Source organism: Geotrypetes seraphini, chromosome 3 (genome assembly GCF_902459505.1).
Source record: "Geotrypetes seraphini chromosome 3, aGeoSer1.1, whole genome shotgun sequence".
Classification (NCBI taxonomy): domain Eukaryota; kingdom Metazoa; phylum Chordata; class Amphibia; order Gymnophiona; family Dermophiidae; genus Geotrypetes; species Geotrypetes seraphini.
In genome coordinates, this window is record NC_047086.1 from 39814448 (window position 1) to 39833269 (window position 18822).

Genomic DNA, 18822 nt, shown 5'->3' on the forward strand with positions numbered 1-18822 from the left:
CTTTTTATGTGTCCAGGAGCATGCTAAGGCTTGATAGCCTGGAAGGCATATCATACATAGTGTGACTCCATCATTGTCTTTCAGCCAGGTTTCAGTAATCAGGAGTAATAATAATAATAATAACAGTTTATATACCGCAATACCGATAAGTTCTATGCAGTTTACAAAAGATTAGTGGAGTACAAGTTGAGTTGACGTACAAGTTGAGTTAACTTAAGGGATGTGGGAACAATGGGGAGAAAGGGCAAGAATATGTCCCAGTTTTTATTTGTGAGGAGGTCATTTAGTTTGATGTCTTTGTTATTTACTGATCTAGAATCTTAACTAATCTAGATCTTAACTAATAGCATTTTTATTTCATAGTCTATTAGTTTGTTATTCTTCTTTTTCAACTAACTGTAAACTGAGTCGAGCTCCTTAGGGAGATGATCCGGTATATAAATTGAAGATTAGATTAGATTAAATTAGATATCTGCCCTGGCTGATTATGACTGGATGGCAAAACACATGATGGTTGAGATTTTTATAAGTTTAAGGAGGTAAGGTATTTGAGTTAGTGAATTACATTTGTAATTTTGTTGCCTCTAGTCTGTTTAGGTATCTTGAGGAACAGGTGGAGGGTGTTGAAGATGATTGGTGGGATTATATAAGTAATGTGAGCCTTGGTATGGGTGGGATTGATGGGAGGGTGCGAGGACATCTCAAAGGGTCTCCTAGAAATTAGCATATGCTTTGTCCAAGATCATTTCCCAAAAGGAAGGTCTGAGGTATGAGAGTTTTCAAAGTAGGAGTGCAATTGCAGTTAGAAGATTGAAGATGAATGAAGCCAGCTGGGAGTTAGGTTGGTTGGGCGTGAGAGATTTTTTCCTAAAGAAAACCAAAGTTTGATGTCATCATAATATTTAAAAAATAAACACGTATAACCTTATGAATAAGAGGCACTGCCCAAACAGAATTGAGAAACAAACTCTAAATTAGGAGTCAAACTCCCTTAAGCATAGTTCTACTTACAGCAGCCTTAAATGTTCATAGGGTATCAATAAAGACTATATTTGCATATTTTTTCCTTTCTCTAATTTTACAATTGCTCATGACAAAATCATGTAGTTAAGAAAAAGTAAATACTTTGGATAACCGGGAAGAGGGGAGGATATGTTGACTAACCAAAGAGAATAATTAGGACATTACTTCAAAAACAACCAACTCTGGATATATAATTATTGACAGAGGAGGAATAAAAGTGGAGAGAGAATACTATGTGGCCAACTAAATGCTCCTCTAATTACTGCATATTTTAAATTTTGCAGAAAATTAGAAGAGCTACTGTAAAATAGTAGTCATTGTTGGAGTTCAGTGTTATCATTGTATTTACTTTTTTAAGGGATTGACCTCTTTTCTCACAAATGATAGTTAGAAATTATTTCCATAGTTAACATTACTTGTGCATTCCCTTGACCTCATTTATATTGTGTGGATATGCACTTTGACTTAAAGCATGAAAAATGAGTCAGTAAAGAGGCATGTTAATTATAATGTCACAAGAGTCTTTGAAGAGACCCAAGAGCTTTGTGTATCCTTTATTTTACAGAGCTGCAGATGTAGTCCTGGATTGCAAACACTATCTTCATCTCAGAAGAATTACATTAAGCAGTTCATCTCTATAACTAGTGTTTCTCAGAGTTTAGTGCAGAATGGGGAGACAGCTCTTCAAGAAGAAAATACTATAGGGAACTTTCCACCAATATTAAGCAAAATTCTGGGCATTGCTTAAATAACTTTCATTATGAATGTAATCCCTGGTTCAGACACTGTCTAGTATCTACCTATAGAGTGGGTATTGAGGACACAATCACATTTATTGGTTGAGGGACCAAAGCCAGGACTGGAATTTCTCTGGGAGGCTGAATAAATTGTTCAGGCTTTTTATAGTTTGCCACCTTGAGGAAAATGGTGAGGTAGCCATTTTAGTCCACTTTTAAAGGTAATATATAGAAATAGAAACATATATTTGAATTGATAGTTGTTAGTATTTGTTACTAAGTCCGTCTTATCCTTCTTGGATCTAATTTTGAGGACTTGAGCTGAATTTAAGCTAAAAAAATTTTTATTTTATTTTACTTGATTACCATGTATTTTACTTTTGAGTATTATTTTCCTGCTTTTCTTCAACTTTCTGTACAAGTGGATACTTGATTTATAACATGTAAAAATTTGATAAATAAAAAAAAAAAAAATAGAAACATAGAAAATGATGGCAGAAAAGGGCCACGGCCCATCAAGTCTGCCTACTCTAATGACCCACCCTCCTAACTTCTTCCCCTAAGAGATCCCACATGCCTATCCCATTTTTCTTAAAATCTGGCACGCTGCTGGCCTCAATTACCTGCAGTGGAAGTTCATTCCAATGATCAACCACCCTTTCGGTGAAGAAATACTTCCTGATGTCGCCATGAAATTTCCCGCCCCTGATTTTCAGCGGATGCCCTCTTGTGGCCATGGGTCCTTTAAGAAAAAAGATATCATCTTCCATCTCGATACGGCCCGTGATATATTTGAACGTCTCAATCATGTCTCCCCTCTCTCTACGTTCCTCGAGTGAGTATAGCTGCAATTTACTCAGCCTTTCCTCATACGGGAGATCCTTAAGTCCTGAGACCATCCTGGTGGCCATTCGCTGAACTGATTCAGCTCTCAGCACATCTTTTTGGTAATGTGGCCTCCAGAATTGTACACAATATTCCAGATGAGGTCTCACCATGGATCTGTACAACAGCATTATGACTTCGGGCTTCCGGCTGACGAAACTTCTATGGATACAACCCATCATTTGTCTAGCCTTGGATGAAGCTTTCTCCACTTGATTGGCAGTGTTCATGTCTTCACTAATGATCACTCCTAAGTCACATTCTGCTACAGTCCTAGCTAAGGTCTCACCATTTAGGGTGTAAGTTCTGCACGGATTTCTGCTCCACTTTTTGGCATTGAAGCTTAGTTGCCATGTCGAGGACCAATGTTCCAGTAAGAGTAGGTCCCACGTCATACTGTCGGGCAATGTGCTTTTGCTTACTATGTTGCATAGTTTGGCGTCATCGGCGAATAATGTTGTTTTACCTTGAAGCCCCTGAGTCAGTTCTCTAACAAATATGTTAAATAGGATCGGGCCCAAGACCGAGCCCTGCGGCACTCCACTGATCACTTCCGATGTTTCGGAGAGGGTACTGTTAACCACCACCCTCTGAAGTTGACCGCTTAGCCAGTCTTTGACCCATGCAGTTAATGTTTCTCCTAATCCCATCGAACTCATCTTGCTCAATAACCTGTGGTGTGGGACGCTATCAAAAGCTGTACTGAAGCCAAAGTACACGACATCCAGGGACTCTCCCATATCCAGCTTTATCCCAGGACAAGCAGGCAGCATATTCTTGACTGATGGGTGATGGCACCGACGGAGCCCCGGTACGGACAATTTTAGAGTGATTGCACTCTAAGAACTTGGAAAGTTCTAGTAGGCCGTACCGCGCACGCGCGAGTGCCTTCCCGCCCGACGGAAGCGCGCGGTCCCCAAGTTTCTTAGTTTCCGCGGAGCTAAGAAGACGCACTTTTCAACGGCTGTTGAAAAGATTTTTCCTGATCGCCTTCCCGCTCGCGAAATCTTTTTCGGAAATTGTATTTCCTTTTTTTTTTATTATTTTCTTTTTAAAAAAAAAAAGAAGTTTCTTTTTTCTTTTCTTTCGTCGGTTTTGCCCCGGCGGGGCCTGCTGCCACCATCGAGGCCTCGGCCTTCGATTTGGCAGAAGCCGTTTTTACTTTCATGCCCCCCCAGCCAGGGTTTAAGAAGTGCCAGCGGTATGCACAGCTTATTTCTCTCACGGACCCGCACAACTGGTGCTTACAGTGCCTGGGTCCTGAGCATCAGGCTTCCACCTGCACCCGCTGTGCCACATTGAAAAAACGAACATTGAAAAACCGACAAATTCAGCAACGGTTGCTTTTCGGTGCCGATATGTCTGACCCTACTGCATCGACACCGGCATCGGCCCTATCTCAGTCGGCACCCACTTCATCGACACCGCACCGGCGTCGCAACACCCAGGTAAGCCGGCTAAGAAGCCTTCCCCGCTGGAGCGTCCTCCGGTCTCGATAGCAGCGAGCCCAGTCCCGCCGACCACGTGGCGCCCGCGGAAGCGCTCCGCCCCTATTGAGGTGAGTCCCTCGACCTCGGGCTCTTCATCCTCGGGGCGTCGAGCGGCACCGCAGGTACCGCAGAAGAAAAAGGCGGTACCGGTGCCTTCTCTGGACGAGCGCATTGCAGCCGTCCTACAGGTGCAGCTCAAAGAGCAGTTACAACAGCTCCTTCCTGCTCTATTGGCACCGAGCCTTCCAGTCCCGGTCCGGTCTGAGCCACCGGTACCGGCAGTGGAGCAGCCTCTTTTGTCCGTGTCCACTTTGTCGGTACCGGTCCACTCTGCTTCATCGGTCTCCATGCCAGTCCTCGCACCGGAACCGAGAGCTCAACACTAGGCTGTTCAGACTTCGGCACCGATGCAGCCTGTAACGTCTCCCGGTACCGTGTCTATGAGGTCAGGTAAGTCGGCACGCAAATCCCGACACCTGGAACCCTCCACACCGGAGTCTCGAGACCGTAGCTCCCACATTAGGGATCCTGATCTGTGGGGTGACTCCGAAGAGCCTTTTCTTTCTGAGGGTGAGTGTTCATCGGATGAGGATGATCCTGCTGTTCCTCATCCATCCTCCAGACCAGATTCTACATCTTTCACTTCCTTTCTGAAAGACATGTGTGAATCTCTTTCTATTCCTTTGGAGGCTGAGTCTAAAAAATCCAAAGCCTTCCTTGATGCACTGGATTTTGATCAGCCTCCAAAGGAATTTCTTAAATTACCCCTCCATGATATCTTGAGGGAAACCTTTTATAAGAATCTGGAGACTCCTTTGACCATTCCAGGAGCCCCTCGTAAATTAGATTCTTTGTATAAAGTGATACCTATCCCTGGATTTGATAAGCCGCAGCTTCCACATGAATCTCTTCTAGTGGAATCTACGCTTAAAAAGTCTGCCAGAGCTAGTGTATACGCTTCTGTCCCTCCTGGCAGAGAAGGTAAAGCCATGGATAAGTTTGGTAAAAGGTTATACCAAAATGCCATGCTTGCTAACAGATCTGGTAATTATGCTTTCCATTTCTCTTTCTATCTCAAGCATCTTCTTACCACCATGGCTTCCTTTGAAAAGTACCTTCCTGATCGAAAACGGCAGGCTTTTCACCAGTGCTCGTCCTCTCTCTTCCAGCTACGCAAGTTTATGGTTCGATCAATTTATGACACGTTCGAACTTACCACCAGAGCAACGGCCATGGCTCAGAGTGTCGGAGCTTGATGTCAACCATCAAGATCGACTGGCTAATGCTCCATGCCTAGGGGATGAACTCTTTGGTGAATCCATGGACTCTACCACCCAAAAGCTCTCCGCCCATGAGACTCGCTGGGATACTCTTCTAAAAACAAAGAAGAAGACTTCACCTGCCTGGCCTTTTAGACAACAATCGGCCTATCAACGCCGTTATGTGGCTCGCCCTTTGCCATCAGCTCCCCAACAACCTAGGCGTCAACGTCAACAACAACAACAAACCCCTAGGCCACCACAGCAGCAACCTGCGAAGCCACCTCCACAGCAAAAATCTACTCAGCCCTTTTGACTTAGTTCTCCAGGGCATAGCCAGTTTTCTGCCATCTGTCCACCTACCTCAACCTATAGGTGGCCGTCTTCCTTTTTTCCTCAGCCGTTGGGAGATCATCACCTTGGATCAATGGGTCCTCAACATCATCCGCCACGGCTACTCTCTCAACTTTCAGACACTTCCTGCCCAAAGTCTGCCAAGAGAGTCTGCTTTGAACACTCCTCAAACTTCCCTCCTTCAGGAGGTTCAATCCCTCCTCCTTCTGAACGCCATAGAGGAAGTTCCTCTAGATCAAAAGGGGCAGGGATTCTACTCCCGTTATTTTTTGGTTCCCAAAAAGACAGAAGATCTCAGACCCATTCTAGATCTTCGTGATCTCAACAAATGTTTGGTCAAAGAAAAATTCAGAATGCTCTCTTTGGCCACTCTTTATCCTCTTCTCACTCACGGTGACTGGCTATGCTCCCTCGATCTCAAAGAGGCATACACGCACATACCGATCAATCTGGCCTCCAGACAGTACCTCCGCTTCATGATCAATCACTGTCATTACCAATACAAGGTGCTCCCCTTCGGTCTTGCCTCCTCTCCAAGAGTGTTCACCAAATGTCTGATTGTGGTGGCTGCTTTTCTACGCTCTCACCACCTTCAGGTATTTCCTTACCTGTACGACTGGTTAATCAAGGCCAATTCATCTCAGACAGTACTCCTGGCCACCAACCAGACCATTCTGTTTCTGCAGCTTCTGGGGTTCGAGATCAATCTACCCAAATCTCATCTCATCCCCACTCAGAGACTTCAATTCATTGGAGCAGTGTTGGACACAGTTCTCATGAGAGTGTTCCTGCCGTCCAACCGTCTTCAAACTCTTCAATCTGTCAGCAGGTGCTTCCGCAACGCTCCATCTCTGCCAAGCAAATGATGATACTCTTGGGTCACATGGCCTCGACAGTTCATGTCACCCCCTTCGCACGTCTTCACCTGCGCACTCCTCAATGGACCCTAGCTACCCAGTGGTCCCAAGCGACGGATCCTTGCTCACGACACGTATTTGTGACATCATCTCTTTGTCAGTCTCTTCAATGGTGGTTGATATCCTCCAATCTCTCCAGAGGTCTTCTGTTCCATCTACCTCCTCATCAACTGGTCATCACCACCGACGCCTCCCCTTATGTCTGGGGAGCTCATTTGAACGAGTTCCAAAATCAAGGCCTTTGGACAGTCCAGGAACAGAAGCATCATATCAATTTCCTGGAACTCAGAGCGATGTTTTACACCCTCAAGACTTTCCAACATCTTCTCTTTCCTCAAGTTCTCTTGCTGTGCACTGACAATCAAGTTGCGATGTACTACATCGACAAACAGGGTGGGACAGGCTCTCGCCTCTTGTGCCAGGAAGCCCAGAAGATTTGGGCTTGGGCCACGGATCACCAATTATTCCTGAAAGCTATCTACATTCAGGGAGAACAGAATTCCTTGGCGGACAACCTCAGCAGAATTCTCCAACCCCACGAATGGACTCTCGATCCTTTGACTCTCCAGTCCATTTTTGCTCAATGGGGCACTCCTCAGATAGACCTCTTTGCAGCTCCTCACAATCATCAGCTGCCCCACTTCTGCTCCAGACTCTACTCTCCTCACTGTCTGGCAGCGGATGCGTTTCTTCTGGATTGGTCCAATCTGTTCCTGTATACTTTCCCCCCTCTGCCTCTCATGTTACGAACCTTGTTCAAGCTCAAGAGGGAACGAGCCACCATGATTCTCATTGCTCCACGGTGGCCCAGGCAACATTGGTTCTCCCTTCTATTTCAACTCAGCTCCAGGGAACCTATTCTACTTCCTCTGTTTCCATCTCTGCTTACTCAACATCAGCAGACCCTTCTGCATCCCAACCTCCAGTCTCTGCACCTGACAGCTTGGTATCTCTCGGGCTGAATTCAACTAATCATCTTCTGTCTCAGCCCGTTCATTCTATTCTGGATGCTTCCAGGAAACCGGCCACTCTGCAATGTTACCATCAGAAGTGGACACGGTTTTTTTTATTGGTGTCTTCGTCATCATCTTGATCCCACTTCCCTTGCAGTGGAGACCTTGTTAGACTATCTTCTTTCTTTGTCTGACTCTGGTCTCAAGTCTACTTCCGTCAGAGTCCACCTCAGTGCTATTGCTGCTTTTCATGAGCCAGTTCATGGGAAACCTCTCTCAGCTCATCCTTTGGTTTCCAGATTCATGCGGGGTCTTTTTAATGTCAAACCACCTCTTAAGGCTCCTCCTGTAGTCTGGGATCTCAATGTGGTTCTCTCTGCTTTGATGAAGCCTCCGTTCGAACCTTTGACTACAGTTCCTTTCAAGTTCCTCACTTGGAAGGTGCTCTTCCTTATGGCTCTTACCTCTGCCAGGAGGGTCAGTGAACTACAGGCACTAGTTGCGGATCCACCTTTTACTGTCTTTCATCATGATAAGGTGGTTCTGCGTACACATCCAAAGTTTCTCCCTAAGGTTGTCTCTGAATTCCATCTCAACCAATCCATTGTTTTGTCTGTCTTCTTTCCGAAACCTCACTCTCATTCTGGAGAACAGGCTCTCCATACTTTGGACTGTAAGCAGGCTTTAGCTTACTATTTAGACCGTACTAAACCCCACAGATCATCTCCTCAACTATTTTTGTCCTTTGATCCAAATAAATTGGGACGTCCTGTTTCTAAACGTACGCTGTCTAATTGGCTTGCAGCGTGCATCTCATTCTGTTATGTTCAGTCCGGACTGACACTGGAAGGTTCTGTCATGGCCCATAGAGTTAGAGCTATGGCAGCATCTGTAGCTTTCCTCCGTTCCACTCCTATTGAGGAAATCTGCAAGGCTGCTACTTGGTCCTTAGTTCATACTTTTACATCTCATTATTGTCTGGATGCTTTCTCCAGACAGGATGGGCACTTCGGCCAATCTGTTTTGCAACATTTGTTTTCCTAATGGCCAACCTTCCCTCCATCCCTCTTTTTGTTAGCTTGGAGGTCACCCATCAGTCAAGAATATGCTGCCTGCTTGTCCTGGGATAAAGCACAGTTACTTACCGTAACAGGTGTTATCCAGGGACAGCAGGCAGATATTCTTGCGTCCCACCCACCTCCCCGGGTTGGCTTCTTAGCTGGCTTATCTTAACTGGGGACCGCGCACCTCCATCGGGCGGGAAGGCACTCGCGCGTGCGCGGTGCGGCCTACTAGAACTTTCCAAGTTCTTAGAGTGCAATCACTCTAAAATTGTCCGTACCGGGGCTCCGTCGGTGCCGTCACCCATCAGTAAAGAATATCTGCCTGCTGTCCCTGGATAACACCTGTTACGGTAAGTAACTGTGCTTTCTTGTTACCCAGTTGAAGAAGCTGATTAGATTGGATTGGCAGGACCTTCCCTTTGTAAATCCATGTTGATGGCGATCACATAGATTCTCCTCGTTCAGGATCATATCTAATTTATGTTTAATTAGTGTTTTCATAAGTTTACTCACCATTGATGTGAGAATCACCGGTCTGTAATTTGCAGCCTCCGTCCTGCATCCCATTTTGTGGAGTGGAATGATGTTAGCTGTTTTCCAGTCCAATGGGACTCTTCCTGTACTTAGGGAAAGATTGAAGAGCATGGATAACGGTTCCGCCAGGACATCACTCAATTCTCTAAGCACCCTGGGGTGTAGATTGTCTGGTCCCATGGCTTTGTTCACTATGAGTCTTGATAGTTCACAGTAGACGCTGCCGGGTGTAAACTCAAAATTCCGAAACTGGTCTTCCGAGTTTTCCCTTGTCTGCAACTGTGGGCTGGACCCCGGCGCCTCGCAGGTAAAGACGGAGCAGAAGTATTCATTTAGTAGTTCGGCTTTATCGGAATCCGATTCTACATAATTCTCATCTGGTTTCCTAAGGCGTACTATCCCATCTGTGTTTCTTTTTCTGTCACTAATAAACCTGAAGAAGGATTTATCCCCCTTCTTAATGTTCTTTGCTAGATTCTCTTCTATTCGGAGTTTGGCCTATCTGACTGCTGTTTTGACAGCTTTAGACTTGGCCTGATAGTCTTCTTTTGTCTCCCTTTTTCCTGATTGTTTGCCGGCAATAAATGCTTTTTTCTCCTTTCTAACGAGGTCCGAGATCTCCGCAGTTTACCACTGAGGTTTATTGTTTCTCCGCCGTTTACTTACTGTTTTTATATAACGGTTAGTTGCTTCGTGTAGGGTAGATTTCAGAGTTGACCACATAGCCTCTACATTATCGGTTTCAGCTTGTTTTTGCAGTGCCTGATGGACAAAATCTCCCATGCGTTTGAAGTCAATTCTGCGAAAGTTGAGGACCTTTGCTGCTGTGTTTGATCTAGTGAAACCTTTCCTGAGGTTGAACCATACCATGTTGTGGTTGCTGGAGGCCAGCGTATCGCCCACCGAAACCTCTGAGACGCTTTCTCCGTTGGTGAGTACCAGGTCCAGTATCGCCTGATCCCTAGTGGGCTCCAATTCCATTTGTTTGAGTCGTGCTCCCTTTATGGAGGTTAATAGCCTTCTGCTGCGCTGATCGTAGCGGAAAGTGTGTTCCAATCTGCATCAGGCATATTGAAGTCCCCTAACAATACTGTGTCCCCACGCAAAGTGATGTTCTCTGTCTTCGATCAATTCTATATCCTTGTCTTCCTGTTGTCTTGGAGGTCTGTATACTACACCAAGATACAGGCATTTGTCATTTCCCCTGGCCAGGTTTACTCAGAGGGATTCCCCGGTGTACTTGACATCTGTGATTCTGATAACTTTGAAATAAGCAAAACAAAAAAGAAATAATTCAGTTTACTTCAATTTATTTTTTATCCAAACTAGAACCTTTTCTTAATGTCTTTAAGACAGTTCATCATGTAACAGTAGCAAGGTATAATTAACATCTAGCAATGCAAATTGTTAACAGTACCAGACTATATACAATATCTCTCCTTCACTTTTTTCTCCTTGCTTTTGCTACCAAGGTAGCAGAGCTCAACCCAGTTCATACACTTTCTCTCTCTCTCTCTCTCTCTCTAAGAAGATTATCAATGTTGTTATCAAGTAATTATCATTTACAGCAAAGGTTTTCAATCCTCTCTGTTCCTAAGGTCATTGTAACTTTTATTGTTCATTATAACCTGCTTTGAATTGACTACTCAGTAATTTAAGTGGTATGGAAATGCTAATAAAAGATAAAGTCCTCGGGGCACACCTAGCCAGTCAGGGTTTTCAGGATATCCCCATTCGAATGGACAATCAAGCAGCGATATATTACATCAACAAGCAAGGAGGAACGGGCTCTCTCCCTCTTTGTCAAGAAGCTGAACACATTTGAAACTTGGCAACTGCTTGAAACATATTTCTCAAAGCCATATATGTGCAAGGGTCACAAAACACTCTAGCTAACAAACTCAGCAGATTTCTTCAACTGCACTGTGGACTCTCAACTTCAAAGTATTGTGCCACATTTTCTCACTATGGGGAACCCCTCAGATAGTTCTGTTTGCCTCTCCCCACAATCACAAATTGCCTCAATTCTATTCCAGAGAATATTCTCCTCAACATCTGGAAGTAGATACTTTTCTTCAGGATTGGAAGAAAAGTATATGTAAAGAAAAGTATATGTAAAGGAACACGTGTTCCTTTACATATTTCCACCAATCCTTCTCATTCTCAAGACCTTGGTCAGACTTAAGTGAGAATAAGCCACCATGATCCTGATAGCTCTTTGGTGGTCCAGACAACCTTGGTACTTCCTTCTTCTTCTGTTGAGTGCCAGGGATCCATTTCCATTGCAAATCTGCTCTGCTCACTCAGAGTCAAGGGTCTCTTTTTCATCCCATTCTGTAATCACTACACTTCACGGCTTGACTTCAGCAGATCCTAATCTTTCTGATGCAGTGCAAACCATTATAGCTTCTTCCAGAAAACCTTCCCCTCAGCAATGCTATCAACAGAAGTGGACTTGTTTCACTATGTGGTGTACACTCCACCACCAAGATGCTCCATCTTCTTCTCAAGCCTCGGTATTGGATTATCTTCTCTATCTCTCCAATTCTGGTCTAAAAACCACTTCGGTCAGATTTCACCTCAGTGCTATTAGTGCTTTCCACGTTCCTGTCAACAATAGATCTCTGGCCTCTCATCCTCTTGTTTCCAGATTTATGAAGGGACTTTTCAATTCTAAACTTCCATTCAAACTGCCTCCGGGACTGGGGCGGGGATGGGTGGAACTGGGCGGGCCCGGGAGTTGGTCTAAGGGGTCTGGATTTTCTGAACTGAAAATCTGATAACCTAGTTATAGTGAGATGTATACTTGGGACCTTATATATGAAGTTCACTGCAGTGCCCCCTACTGCTCTTCTGGAATGTCTATGTGGCCAGTCTAGTACAAATACTGGCCCCTCCTACATTCCAATGTTCTGTGCATTTTTCATTTGGATATAGTTTCATAGTTTATTTAAATTTTGATTAAACGCTTATCCAAAGGTACAAAGCATTGTACATAGTAATTTAAAATAGCTGGAAGACAAACATTTTAAATAAACAACTAAACAAAGATAATTATAATCTGAAAACATTGGATGTTTGTTTTGGGGTTTGTTTGTTTTTTCAAAAATGGCATGGTTCAAATAGATAGATGTTTTGCAGTTTTGAAAATGGTCTTGTTTGCTAATGGATTTTTCTGTGTGTTTTGCAAAATATCTAAACTTGGATTCAGTCATCATATTGAAAAAGCTCTGCCTAATCCTTCCTCTCCCTTTCCATAGGCCAGGGGTAGGCAATTCTGGTCCTCGAGAGCTGGAGCCAGGTCAGATCTTCAGGATATCCTCAATAAATATGCATGAGATAGATTTGCATCTCAAGGAGGCAGTGCATGCAAATCTATCTCATACATATTTGTTGTGGATATCCTGAAAACCTGACCTGGCTCTGGCTCTCGAGGACCGGAATTGCCTACCCCTGCCATAGGCAGATACAATAGTACCTCAGGAAAAGCTACAGTCTAAAGCAGGGGTGTCAAAGTCCCTCCTCGAGGGCCGCAATCCAGTCAGGTTTTCAGGATTTCCCCAATGAATATGCATGAGATCTATTTTCATGCACTGCTTTCATTGTATGCTAATAGATCTCATGTGTATTCATTGGGGAAATCCTGAAAACCCGACTGGATTGCGGCCCTCGAGGAGGGACTTTGACACCCCTGGTCTAAAGGAAATCTTTCTTCTAACCAAAGGGAAACATAGTATCTCTGATATAACTAGTTGAATTCCCTTCTCCTCATACAACTTAAACTCAGTTTATAAAATAATCTATGTTACCTTTAGAAACAATGGTCACAGTACAAAGTAAAAGATTACAAGCTGAAAAGTACACACATAAGTTGTGACACAATGGCACATTTCCTCTTCTGTTTGCAGACTCAGGCACGTTTGAATGGAGGACGCTGTGATGAAAGACATGGTGAATTACATTCCAGAGTACCAGGATTGGATGGCTCAGTAGGGTTGGGGGTTGGAGTAAAGAGTGGGAATATATGGTGTTTTGTTGTTGTTGCTGTAATACAGTAACACTGGGAGACTTGGTTATAACCACATACTATTCCCATCAAGTTTTGCTCTCTATAGTCTAGAATGGTAACCTGACAACCAACACTTAAGCATGGGTATCTGGGGCCAGCACGGAATGGCAAGCATGGTTCTGGCCACCTTGTTGGTCAGACTGTATGGAACATGTTGGTCTTTATCTGCTGTCATTTATTGTGTTACTGTGTTTGTATTGTGATTAGTGATGTATCAAAACTGCCTAAATATGTTTGAATGGCATGACTATAAATAGTATATATATGTATCTATGTGGATGTCTGGCAAGTGTGTGGGTTACCATGAGGAGATTTGTATGGAATGGAGTGATATGGGATGTTGACTGGGAAGGAATATGCCAACACCTAACTTTATTCGTGTATTTAATGGCACTATCTGTTTAACTAGTGCTCTTAAATACCTGTATGACTGGTGACTCTGCAGGCACTTAAACATTTATCCAGTCACTGCTAATTGAATAAATGACAGCACTGCCTTTACCCCATCCATTTGCCAGCCCCTGATTTACAGATATAATTAGGATATTTGGCAACTTAAATGGCTCAGTTTTATCCATATAATTACAGAAAATCAACCACATCACAAATTTGATTTGCATATTGGGCCATTTTTAGTTATAATATCAATGTATATTTATTTTATTTATTTAAAAAACTTGTATTCCACTTAAAACCTAATAATAATAACTAATACAAATTAGCATAAAAATACTGATGGTTATGAGATGAGGTTGCCACATTGAAAGTTTTTATGGAATAATAATTTCCCATATATATGTAATGATATTCCTCAAAGTGATTATATGTTTATCCCAAACTACAATATAAATGATAATTACATTATGTTAAATTGTAAAGCACCTAGTTAAAGGTTCTGACTTTGCTAGTAGCCTGCTTTCAGATACATACTCTAGACTATAATTTCTTCTGAGGTTCCTGACTGCATCTTACACTTAAGCCCAAACTCCATGTTGGCTCATTGACTTCCCACTAAATATATACTAGGCAACTGCTATTTCAAATTATCCATCATAGAAATTGTATATAATTGGTTTTTTTCAAAGCTGATGCTGCCAGTGAATTCTATTCTTAAAACAAGCAAAATCTTTTATCCCATGACAAACAGGCAGGGTTATTCTCACATATGGGTGACGTCTCCAACGGAGTCCCGGCACGGACATTCAAAAAGTGCAATACACCTTTATAGCCTCGAGCGTGCCTCCAGCGCCCATGTGTTGGCTCCCCATATCTCCCTGCAGCTTGAGAGATCCCCAATCTCAACAGGCTCATGGTAGTGGAAATACCCTTTTCTCAGAGGCATGATTCTGGCAGGTAGGGAGTCCCATATGTGAGAATAACCTTGCCTGCTTGTCCTGGGATAAAGCATACTTTTTTGTAACAGGTGTTATCTGAGGACAGCTTGGCTTCTTAGCTTGTAACTGAACTGGGGATCTCTCAAGCCATGGGGAGATAAGGGGAGCCGATGCATGGATGCTGAAGGCACATATGAGGCTCTCAAAGGTATATTGCACTTTTTTAATGTCTGCACTGGGGCTCTTTCAGAGATGTCACCCTGCTGTCCTAGAATAATACATCTTACAAGAAAGTAACTATGCTTTCTTGGATTTGAGTTATTCTAGCTCATATTTTACCCAATATTCCGCTTCTGTTATTCTCTTAGCACTCGATTTATTCAAATTGCTTTTGGCCTGTGGAGGATGAATATGGGGAACAGAGAGTGGGGAGAAGACGCTGGAAGGGAGGAAGACAGAGATGCCAGACTATGGGGGGAGTGTAGGGAAGAAGATGGGTGCCAGACCAATTGGGGGGGGGGGTGAAGGGAGAGGCACAGTAACAGAGCAAATGGAAGATGCAGAGAGAAGACAGACAGTGGATGGAAGGAATTGAATGAGAAGATGAGGAAAGCAGAAACCAGACAACAAAGGAAGAAAAAAAAATTCTATTTATTTATTTCCTTTTTTTTTTTTTTTTTTTGCTTTTGGATAAAGTAGTATATTAGTTGTGTTGCTAAAAATTTGTAAACAAATCCCTGCCAGCTGAACATCTCTTTCTCTAGTTCAGCAGTCAGAACTTTGATTTATAAGGAACAAATAAGCTAAATATTGCAGTACAGAGTATTGTATGGATGCTGCGGGGATAGTAGTCGCAGGGATGGGGCAGGGACAGTGGTCGTGGGGACGGGGTGGTGACAAGGACGGTGGTCGCAGTGATGGGGACAAATTTTGTTCCCCGTGTCATTCTCTACTCACAACCTCACATATGAAGAATATAGGACATCTCTGTGATGACACAGAAACATCTGGTCGATTTCTTTTTTTGGTAGTTAGACTTCCATTTATAATAGTAACTTAGCTACTAAAATGTCAGTTGTGTCAGGATGGTGGATAATCATTGCACTGACCAAGATGAACCCAAAGCCACATTAATTTAAAATTAAGAGACAGACATTTTATTTTGCAAATGTCACATAGAATACACAGTTTATAATCAAAGGTAATATACACAGATGTAACAGCTGCAAAAGTCTTATTGTAGATTCTGGTTTTCTTTCTCATTTTTTGTAGTGGAAGCAAATGTAGTGAAACAATATTTTCAATATAGAATCCAATGATCTCCAGTGAATGAAACCTAGCTTTGTAATCTGTGAGTTATGTCTTCCCCAAGTCATGGCATACCCTTGCAGGGTATAATGGATATCATTGTTTCCCTTTTACTTTAAATTAGAATGTAAAGTATTTACCCAGTAATTTAAATGTTATATTTCTTTTTTTCATTAGGAACTATTACAAGATCCTTTGTACATTGGACTAAGGCATAAAAGAGTAAGAGGCCAGGCATATGATGACCTTCTTGAAGAATTTATGCAAGCTGTGACTGACAGGTACTTTATCAGACTGCAAGCATGTAAAAACTTCTGTTTGAATAAGGGCACAATCATACTGATGATTTTTTTCAGGATTATCCTTATCCTTTGCAGTGTAAATTGTGTTTGCATTTTTGCTATTTGCATCTTTCCATATTAAACATCATAGAAGCTGAAGTTTATCATTGTACAAACTTTCTTTTTGACCTCTCTGTTTCCTCCTACTCTTAAAACCAATGTTGAGATCAGTTTCCACTAACTTTTTGCCTCAGCTGGCCAGTTATTTTTTTCCTGTTTTTATATCCCAGCCACCACTGTGATAGTCCTTGACCTAGCGCCAGAGTGTGGTTCTCTGAAGAGTCCAGATAACTTGGGACTTTAGGTCTGGTTACAAGATTGTCATTGAAGGCAATGTTACCAAATGGGATATTTTTGTGGTACTCAAGCATTTTCCCCTATTTGTCCTGGTGGGCTTACAATCTATCTAATGTACCTGGGGCAATTGGGGGATTAAGTGACTTGCCCAGGGTCACAAGGAGAAGCATAGGATTTGAACCCACAACCTCAGAGTGCTGAGGCTGTAGGTCTAACCACTGTGCCACACACTCCCCTTTAATTGTTAGCAAGCCAGGCAGTGGAAGGAACTTACAGAGTAACTAGCAGTCACAAACATGTGGAGAAAAAAGCCTCAAACTTAAGTTGCAGCATAAATACAGAAACTTCTAGCTGCCTTCAGTCTTATCACTGGCATAAAAAAGCTCCACAGAGAACTTGCTCCATATCTCAAAAAGGTCCAAATCATTGTCTGTGCAAGGAAAGTTAGAAAAACACTTATCTTTAGCCAGAGAATTAACCACTGTTCATAATCCTCAATTATTCACAAAATCTTCAATTCTTTAAATTTTCAAATAAATACTTGAAAGGTATTAACGTAGAACAGAGAAAGGAAAATAGTAAAACCAGAGGACATAATTTGAGGTTGAGGAGTGGTAGACTCAAGAGCAATATAAGGAAATTCTTCTTTATGGAGAGGGTGGTGGATACCTGGAATGTGCTCCCGGGAGAGGAAAACAGTGACGGAGTTCAAAAAAGCGTGGGATGAACACAGAGGATTTAGAATCAGAAAATAATAGTAAATATTGAAGAACTAAGGCCAGTACTGGGCAGACTTGCATGGTCTGTGTCTGTATATGGCTGTTTGGTGGCAGATGGGCTGGGGAGGGCTTCAATGGCAGGGATGGTGTAGATAGACTGGAGTGAGCTTTGACGGAGACTTCAGTAGTTGGAACCTAAGAACAGTACCGGGCAGAGCTTTGGATTCTTGCCCAGAAATAGCTAAGAAGAAGAAGAAAAAAACTCCAACAAATTTTTAGATTGAATCAGGTTGGGCAGACTAGATAGACCATTCGGGTCTTTATCTGCCGTCATCTACTATGTTACTCCAGTTTTACTACTACAGCAGAAGAATTCATAATCCCAATAAAGATCTTTGTTTCGCCAGATCACATGGCTGTGTCATGGGAAGACTTTTTTTTCTAGGACAAGCAGGCAGCATATTCTCACATGCAGATGATGTCATCCATGAAGCCCAGTACAAACAGTGGAAAAACGTATACAGTTACTTTAAATATTTTGAAGGTCTCGAGACTGCCCGTATCACACATGCGCAGGTGCCTTCTCACCAGACGTTGGCTTGCAAGACCATCAGTTCTCAGTTTTCCATGGAATTAAGAAGCTTTATTCTTTTGGAGTCAGTCCAAAGCACATAAAACTCCAGGGTTTGTTTTTTTTTTTGTGCCTTCCTGTGTTTACTTTATTCAGTGTTTTTCATTAATATTTCATTTCCTTCCCTTTTCAAAAATTTTTTTATTTCTTTTGATTTCATTTTCGGGCCTTCAGCCTTTAACAAGCCTGCTTTCAAGTTGGGAGCATAAAATCATTTTTGGTAACCCATTTACTCGACCTCCCAGGACCATTGAGTTCTTTGATCTTGCATTGGCGATATTTCCCTCCATGTCAAAGCCATCCAGAGGTTTTAAGTGGTGCGCTCGGTGCAACAGGACCATCTCAGTCACTGATCCACATAATTTGTGCCTTCAGTAGCTTGGTCCCGCTTACTGTACACATTCTTGTAAGCACTGCTCTACACTTCAAAAAAGATCACTGAAGGCTAGACAGCTGCAATTTGATAAACTTTTTCCATCAACTTCGGGAGCATCGGCATCAGGAAAATTGACATCGACAACATCAGGGATCCCTTTCTGCATATTCCCTCTGTGATGCTGCATATTGTTCCTTCTTTTCTATACTGTTCCTTCTTTTCTTTCGAAAGTGGTTTCTGCTTTACATGTGAATCAGGAAGTCTGGCTTCCTGCTTTTGCTTCCTCTGGGTTTGAGAGAGCAGGACAGGGTTTTGTAGTCCTTGGACGTGCACAGACTTTTATTGAGGTATCTGGAGGTCACTAACGAGTTTCACCTCTCTGACCACCTGTTTGTTCCAGCAGGTCCTGTCCGCAATGGTAGACTAGCTACTAAGGCTACCTTTTCCAGGTGGATTCACATGGCTATTTCTGCAGTTTACATGGCTGCTGGAAAAAAGCACCCCCTCGGGGTTTGGGCTCATTCAACCAGA

General features: G+C 42.9%; 1 protein-coding gene across 4 annotated transcripts in view; it reads left to right on the forward strand.

Annotated features, from left to right (window-relative positions):
- Positions 1 to 18822, forward strand: part of ME1 (malic enzyme 1) — a 328911-nt gene that overhangs the window by 145171 nt on the left and 164918 nt on the right. For all 4 annotated transcript variants that reach the window (XM_033939569.1, XM_033939568.1, XM_033939570.1 and 1 more), the window contains one exon: positions 16105 to 16208. In XM_033939569.1, the coding sequence (XP_033795460.1) occupies positions 16105 to 16208 (104 nt within the window). The remainder of the gene's footprint in view (positions 1 to 16104; positions 16209 to 18822) is intronic.